This window comes from Geospiza fortis, unplaced genomic scaffold (genome assembly GCF_000277835.1).
Source record: "Geospiza fortis unplaced genomic scaffold, GeoFor_1.0 scaffold188, whole genome shotgun sequence".
In the NCBI taxonomy this organism is placed as follows: Eukaryota; Metazoa; Chordata; class Aves; order Passeriformes; family Thraupidae; genus Geospiza; species Geospiza fortis.
Window position 1 is genome coordinate 1,931,790 of NW_005054337.1, and position 7,834 is coordinate 1,939,623.

The 7,834-nt window shown below is 44.5% G+C and overlaps 1 protein-coding gene across 1 annotated transcript in view; it reads right to left on the minus strand.

Annotated features, from left to right (window-relative positions):
* Window positions 1–236: 236 nt before the first annotated feature.
* TPD52L2 (TPD52 like 2) overlaps window positions 237–7,834 on the minus strand; it is a 15,532-nt gene continuing 7,934 nt past the window's right edge. The window contains exons 6-9 of the mRNA XM_014307484.2: window positions 3,979–4,066; window positions 3,564–3,605; window positions 2,184–2,232; window positions 237–1,970 (exon numbers count right to left, since the gene is read on the minus strand). Of these exons, the coding sequence (XP_014162959.1) occupies window positions 1,875–1,970; window positions 2,184–2,232; window positions 3,564–3,605; window positions 3,979–4,066 (275 nt within the window). The 3' untranslated portion in view covers window positions 237–1,874. The remainder of the gene's footprint in view (window positions 1,971–2,183; window positions 2,233–3,563; window positions 3,606–3,978; window positions 4,067–7,834) is intronic.

Sequence of the window (7,834 nt, forward strand, 5' to 3'; positions counted from 1 at the left end):
GGAACAGTGTCCAGTATCTTGGAAAGGAAACATCAAGCTGTAAATATTATTTAGCACATTCCTTCATGAGAGAGCATCCAAAGAGCCAGCAGATAAGCCAGAGGGATATGATGGAATATTTCACTTGCTTCTCGCCTCAGGCTGCTGCAGCAGTTGGTATTTACCTCATGAGTTCATAACAACCACTCAAGAGAGGATTTCAGTGCTGTTAGAACAAGACAAAGACATTCACCCCATTTTCTCCCAAAGGAATTCTTTATTGACACGTTTCCTCAGTCTTTATCTTAAAGAGAAACAGTTCCATACCCGAGCTCCTGCAGTCCCCATTTCACTGGCTCTGTTCCTCACAGTTCCAGTCAAGCGAGGAGTGCCCGTGAACGACACTCTACACTCCACCTATGGCCTAGTACATCTGCCCACTAACATCTCATCCCACATCCCCAGGTCTGCAGAGGGAGGGGAGCAGGGGTGGGGGAAATGGAGATTTAACAAATCAGTGTCAAAACTTGCTTCTCTAAAGGGTCAGAGGCAGTTCAGTCCCTCCGGGGTGATTAACCACTAAAACTACCCAGATATGTACATAAGTTTAAAGACCTGAGTAAGTCCCACTTCGCCTCTAAGGCACAGAATTGCTCACTCTAGGTATTTCTACGTGGAGGCACCTTGCCTAGAATAAGATCAGGCCTCTAGGAGAAAACTTGGAATTTGTCAGCTCCTGAGCAATGAAGTTGGACATCAAAAGAGCAAAACATCCAGCCCCTGGAGGGACTGGGTGAGCTCCATGACTCTCTGCCAGTTTTGTAAACTAAAATCAGAGCTGGGGCTTTCAACTGAGAAACCCATCCAGTCACAGCCAGATGTACCAGCTGGAGGAGCCCTCAGAGAGCAGAGCAGAGTCCCTCCAATGGTATCCATATTCCAGCCTTCAGAAATTCCTCCTCCAAGAATGAAGGGATAAGCTGAGAAGGGAGAAGCAAGTTTCATACACTCGCGAAACAGAGTGCACCACTGAATTTAACACAAGAACTGGCTTTATAAACATGCTGCTATGACTGCATGATGCAAAACTCCAGTGCTCAACAACCAGCTTTAGAACCCTTGCAGTCTCCTCTACAGAAAATAAATCATAAACAAGTAAAGCATAAGTGATGTAAGGCTTGCAGTTCAGCTTCAGAGTCCAAGGGAGCTTTGCCCTAATATGCGAAAGCTTTTTTTTTGTTTGTTTTTATGCTTTATTTCTTTAAAGTTCGTTGCATTTAAAAATAAAGATTCTTAGTTTTGTTAAAGCTAGAGCATTAGTGTAACAACGAGGCAGCTGCTAAGTGAAGTTTACCTTTTAGGAGCCCAGAAAAAAACCCCAACTGTTTACCCCATCTACCCAACAGCTCCAATGAGAGCCAGAGAAAACAGTAACAGGAGAAGCCTGGGAGCTCCCAGAGTAGCCCACACAGAGAACAGAGCCAGAAGGTGAAGCTAAGGTGCCCATGCACTTGGCTTCTCCAGTTACTGCCCTCCTCATGCTGCTCAGGGCCATGTATCTGCTCCAAGCCATGTCAGACAAAGGAAAACTGTTTTCAACCACAGCAGTGGCATTTCTGAGCTACTTTAAGGAAACTCCAGCTTACACGCTCTCCCAAAAGGACAGCAGTGATACATTTAATCTACAAACTTTAGTGTAAAATATTATTTGTGTACAAAACTTTGCATTCTCTTTATTTGACTTGGATCCAGCAGCAGTGTCTATGAATGAAGGATGGATCTCTCCAGACTGGCTCTCAGCCCCTTCTTGGATTCGCATGTTGTTGCTGTGGTGAAGGTTTGGGAGGGAGGGGGCTCTTCCAGTTGTGCACAGCTGTGCAAAGCCACATCCAGGCCTAGAAGGGAGCGTTGTCTTGTGGAGGCTTGTCCCCAGCTCCAGAGGGGGAGTGGAGGCCGTCAGTGCTGTTTTCCCTGCTGCCCACCACTCGGGACTGCAAGGAGAGAAGAGAGTGAGGACACCAAGAAAGCAGCACAGGGAATACCAAGTCAATTCCCCCTTGTCGAGGTCACCTACTGTAGCCAAGACTTCACATATCTGAGAGGCCATTTGCCCGAATACTAGTCTACAAGAAAAACATTGCAGAAATTAAAGTTTCTGCACAAGGCTTCACTCTCTGTGTTTACAAGACAAAGCAGACTGTTACCTTTATGGTCCCAACTCTATCTTCAAAGGACTTGAAGGTTGCAGAATTCCTTGAAGAAAGAAGAGGGGAGAAGAAAAACAACAAATCAAGACAAGTTAGCTCTTAACCATATCAAATGGCACAGTGTGACTGGGATCTGTGGCCATTCCCCTGCAGTGACACCATCACCCAGAACACTTCTAGCTCCTCACAGCCTTTGGCCCAAATCTCTCAGGCACACTAGGCATGAACACCACATCCAAACTCTGCAGGAAAACATTTATACCACATGCAGTCCACTCAAATGCTCAAGCTAAAATGTTGAGGGAAACAAGTCCCAGTTTACTGGGGAATCAAGGCCTATTTAAGTAGAGAAGAAATCAGCTCTTAGCTTTAAAAAACTTCCAACTAAAAACATTTTGATTTAAATAGTGGTACAGGTGCAACATTTCACTTAGTCCAAGAAAAGACAGGTGCTAATGACCTTAAGAGATATCAAAAAACCCTTTAAATAGTCAAACTGCAGGCTGTGCTTAATCCCTGCTGAGGAAGTTTAACACAAAGGCTTCATTTTCCTGTATCACATCCCATGGAGAGGAAGGGGAAGGGCCACATACCTGCACCTATCAGCAGTTTTATTTCTACAGGGGTGATCATTTGCATCAGGAAATGCTCACAAAAATCACAGCTTAATAAATTAATCAGAGCATTTCAAATTTCTAGCAAAAAAAAACCAGGTCAGCTGTTTGACAACCCAACAAGCTGCTTGGCTGGCGAAGGATTTCAGGGAGTGCTCTGTACTGAGCATCCAGACCAGGCAATTACTCATCGAGCTGCTCCCCCGGGCCAGGCTGCAGGAGCGCTGGGAGATGACTCGCCTCATCTCAGTTATTTTTGTTCCAAGGAATTGCTTTAGATTTGCAGCCATAAAACAACCTCTGCTGATCTGGAAACAGGATGAACAGAGAGAGTTCTGTGGGCTTGTCCAGCCCTGGCAATTATGTCTCCTGCAAGGAGATCACCAGCTAAGGCACAATGAGGGAAGGCTGAGGAGAGGGCTCCTGTTAGGATTCACCTCGGTGTCAGCAATGGCTGTGCCACACATTGTGGCAGAACTGTAAACCTGCCCTTCAGGGACCTCTGAAAGCTGCAAGCTTCAACCAGACTTTGGTACAGGTGCAACACTTCATTTAGTCCAAGAAAAGACAGGTGCTAATGACCTTAAGAGATATTAAAAAACCCTTTAAATATCAAACTGCAGGCCGTGCTTAATCCATGCTCAGAGAGGGGCCTGCTCGAGGAAGGAACTGATTGTCCAAGCCAGAACAAACCCCCCAGCAGTGATGGAGGCAGCTGTTCCCCCCAGCCCCACTCAGGAGACACAGGCATGTGCTACATTACCTCATGGCTGGCATACTTATCGAGTGGCGGATGGAGTAGCCGCTGCTCGGAAGCGTTGGGACAAGGAGGAAAAAGTTAACAACAATTTGACACCGTGCAAAAGCAGCCTAACCCCGGCTCTGAAGCACTCACTGTCCACACCCAGGTTGCTGTGGACAGCCCAAGTGGTAGGAGCTAGCCCTCTCTCCCCTTATTTAACAACTGCAGCCCTGAGTTTAGTTTCCCAGACACAGGATAGCCAGTATTTAACTGCAACTGTGATACAAAAGTCAATCGCAGGGCATTGGTTTGCGGTAGATTTCTCAATCTGTGTCAGAAGTTTAGGCAAGGCTTAAATAACCAGCTTCCCCTTTAAGGTCTGCAAGGGCCTGGCACAGAAACAAATGCTCTTTTAGAGCCTTGAAGAGTATCTTACCTAAGGGAATGTGAGATGGAGTGAGCCCTGGGAGAGGCCACGGGCAGCAGAGAGAAAAAGGAAGGAATGGTCAGAAACTTGCACAGGGCTAAACACCAAATGCAGGGACACGGTCACAGAATCATGGGACAGCAAAGTCAACTACCCAGGAGGAAGCCTCTCAAAATAAATCACAAGAGCAAGCAAAAAAAATGCTTTTCATTAACTCCAGACAAGCTAAAATGTTTCTCAAAGAGCATTAACAGTACCTACATCAACTTAGAACCCAGCTGGGGAGGGGAAGGAGTAGATGTGCAACAGAAAACCAAAACATTTTTGCAACATCTATTGCTTTCACATGTTTTTTTAAGCTTTTTTTTCTAAACTGAAGGTTTTACCAAGCACCAGCTCTATTGGTAGAGATATCTCCTTCCCCCATTTCCCCCTGTGATCCCTCATACAAAGACAGCATTGCTCAGACTTCTGGTGAGGACTTGAGTAAGGGCAACCTGCAATGGATACCTGCACTTCATCTTGCCAAGCCTGCAAATATCAAAGTTACAGTTCAGAGAACAAATGCACTGCAGGTTATTAAAGAGAAGATTAAAGATATCATGTTTACCTTGTAACTTGGTTGCCCATTTTTAGGATGGGACTTCGCAATGCAGTAGCATCTCAGCAGTCTGAAACAACAGACTGAGGTTTCCTAGTTCTATTAGGAAGATTACCAGGATGCTTTAAAGGAGCTTCTCCTGCCAGGGCAGTGTTTTATTCCACTTAAATATAATTCTCCTGCAGTAGGAAGCAGTCATGGCAAGCTGGATGTGAAGTACTTGGCAATGACTACAAGGGCTTTTCCTGACAGCCAGAGCGAAGATGTTGGGCTCTGTGGTTTCATTTCCCCATATATCCAAGTCAGCTCTTTTTGGCAGGGCATGTGCCTTGAAATGCTGCCTTTGCATGTGAAATAAATTAACTTTCTACTTACTCTTGCTTAAAGGAGAACAACACAGACAACACATCCATGCACCATGCTGCTCCATACGGAATACCACAAGCATTGGTTCCTTGTTCAGGATCTTGGCCTGGACCTAACAGTAACCCTTCTCCTCCTTCCATAAGGATTGAAAGTTTACATCAATTCCAGAATCTGCAGGCCCTTTGGGTTCAGGCTAACATTTCATAATGAATTTGCTCGTAGCATTATGTACAGCAGCAAACTTCATCAGACACCACAAAGTGCACAGGTGGACACAAACCCACAAAGTAACAAAAAGGAAATACTTCCAATTTTGCAGTTTACTGGCATCAGTAAAATGCAGGAACAGAATGTCTAAAAGCCAATTTACTTTTTAACTGTAGGTGGAGATAACAGAGACATCTGAACAGGCCAAGATTTGAAAAAATCCCACCCACTAAATACATTTCTTCCCCTCACAGCAATCCAGTAGAGCATTAATGCAGCCAGCACACAGTTACAGCATTAACTTCCCAAGGTTACAATCCACACACCAAAATTATTTTGACCAGAACACAGCATGTCTAAAGATTTCACATGTTACTTGTATTTAAAAACGATTTGGCCCAAGAATTTTTAATGGAATTAGACCCACACCCTCGGTGTATTGGAGGCTCTGTGCCATTCATCAGGCCTTCCTTGCATTTATCAGCTGGTGAAGGCTGACTAAACAAGGAAATCCTCTCTGTTATCTCAACACTTCCAGTGCTGGAAAATAAACTCGCTTTACAAGTGAATTTGTAGTGTAAGAAGGAAAAAATCAGAGTACAGTAATGGAGGTCAGTGTAGGCTACAAGGCCTGTAAGAGAGATTCTCTGGGAACAGAGATCATCCCACTGGTTCAGAGCAGTGATCACAGCAATACAACAGACTTCACTCCTTGTCAGCTCTGATCACATACCAGCACACCAGAGTTCACCTGGCAAGGGTGAAAAGTGGGACAGCTCCTGCAAAACCTTATGTTCAGAGTTAAACTTTCTTCAGTATCAGAAATAGGAAGACTTGGATGCAGCACAGGAGATAGAAGTCTGTTTATATATGCAGAGAAAAACTAAAAGTCTTAAAGAAAAAAATCATTACTGTGTTCCCCCACAGGGCCACTATAAAAATCCTTGTATTTCATAACACCTCACCCAAGGTATTAGCTATAATAAGGAATGCAGATGTTGAAGCTGAGAAAAACCATTGCTGCAAAGGCCTGGCACGTGCCTGGGCCAGCTGATTATGTGGCCAGCTGTGACAGTGACTGTGCCAGGCCAGCTCTGCCATCAGGAAAGCACGCCAGTGTCCCCTCCCTCCATCACCTGCTCCTGGGATGGCACTTCAGCAGCTGCATGACCTGCATTCTCCCAGCTCAAAAACAACAGGCAGGACCAAGCCTGTCCAAACAGCTTCTGCCTGTGGCAACCCCAGTTCAGGAGTTCCCCGTGTGGTCCCAAAAAAAGCACAGTTCCCATTCCTTTGCTGCAATAGCCCAGCCAGACTGCAGAAACCAGGCCCCACGTTCATTTATCAGTTTGGCAAAATGTGTTCCCACCACATCTTGTGCCAGTATCTGTAATCTGCTGTGATTACATGAAAGTCTCTTTTTCCATCAGACTAGGGAGTTTCCAGGAAAGAAAAGTTACAACTTGAATGCTGGAAAGGGTAGGAAGCCAGCTAGTCCTCTGCCAAATTCAGAGATGTGAGCTTCTGAAAACACCAAAAAACACCCTCCAGGAACACAGTAACTAACTCACTGAGGACAGAACCAGAATAAATCAGTACTAAGTGATCAGAGGCCAACAAGTTCTTACCACTCGGATACTCCCAGCCACAGTGGAATAGGAAATTCCCTACAAAGAATGACAGCTACCCATTCAATCCAAGGTCTGAGACAGCATGGTAAATACAAGCTCTAAAAATCCTTCCTTAGTAACCTAGACTGGCTGTACATCCAGAATTAGCTCTCAAATCCAAGAAAAACATGGTCAAGGGATTCTGCATGAAAAATGTGGATGCTACCATCAGGGGGGAAGAAATCTTTAGCTTAAAGTTCTGGAGAAATCTTTACCTTAAATCTTTAATCTTTAGCTTTAAGTTTACCTGAGGAGCAAGTAAATCACCAATTCTAACCTTGGGCTTTGTACAGCTGAGAATCTCACAGAGCAAGAAACTCAGCCAGGAGAGCCTGTCCCTCTTGCCAGTTTGGAGAGGTTGAAATTTGCAATTATTTCAGTAGTCATCTACTTAAGGAATGGAGATAACCTCAACCACAGAAAAAAATTTTAATGTTGTCATAATCTTCTGAATCAATTGATATTTTCCAACCAATGTGACATAACTGTGCCTGGAAGATATTCTGCCCTTCTCCATGGAATGTCAACACCCAGGGCTTGAAACCACAGGGAATGCAGCAAACAGACTTTTCCCTTTTTGTTTTTAATCATAACAAAGCACAGGAGGGATGACCCCTCTCTAATCCAAAGCAGTTACACTGAGAAAACACACCTCCATGATCTGAAAGGGAAATTTTAATTCTAATTTCTTACATATGCTATAAAAGCTGCAGTGAATCCACATGATGGTAAAAGGGGAAAAGCTGCTAAAAACGTTTGGTCAGTTCTCCTAAACCAAACCAAACTTAAATGCCTTAGAACAGGCTTATCCCCTTGGTAAGTCTTCAATAAGAGTTCAATCTGTCCTAAGCTACAATGCACAGGGCCACACAGAAGGTGGCAGTCCATCAACAGCAACGTGCTGCCAACTAAGCAGAAAAATGGAAGAAAGCCTAGTCATTGTCTAAAGTCCCATTCCTGTTTGAAACCAAGATCAAAGCCCTGGAGTGCAAAGCAGAAATCTTACCTCATGTCACCAAGC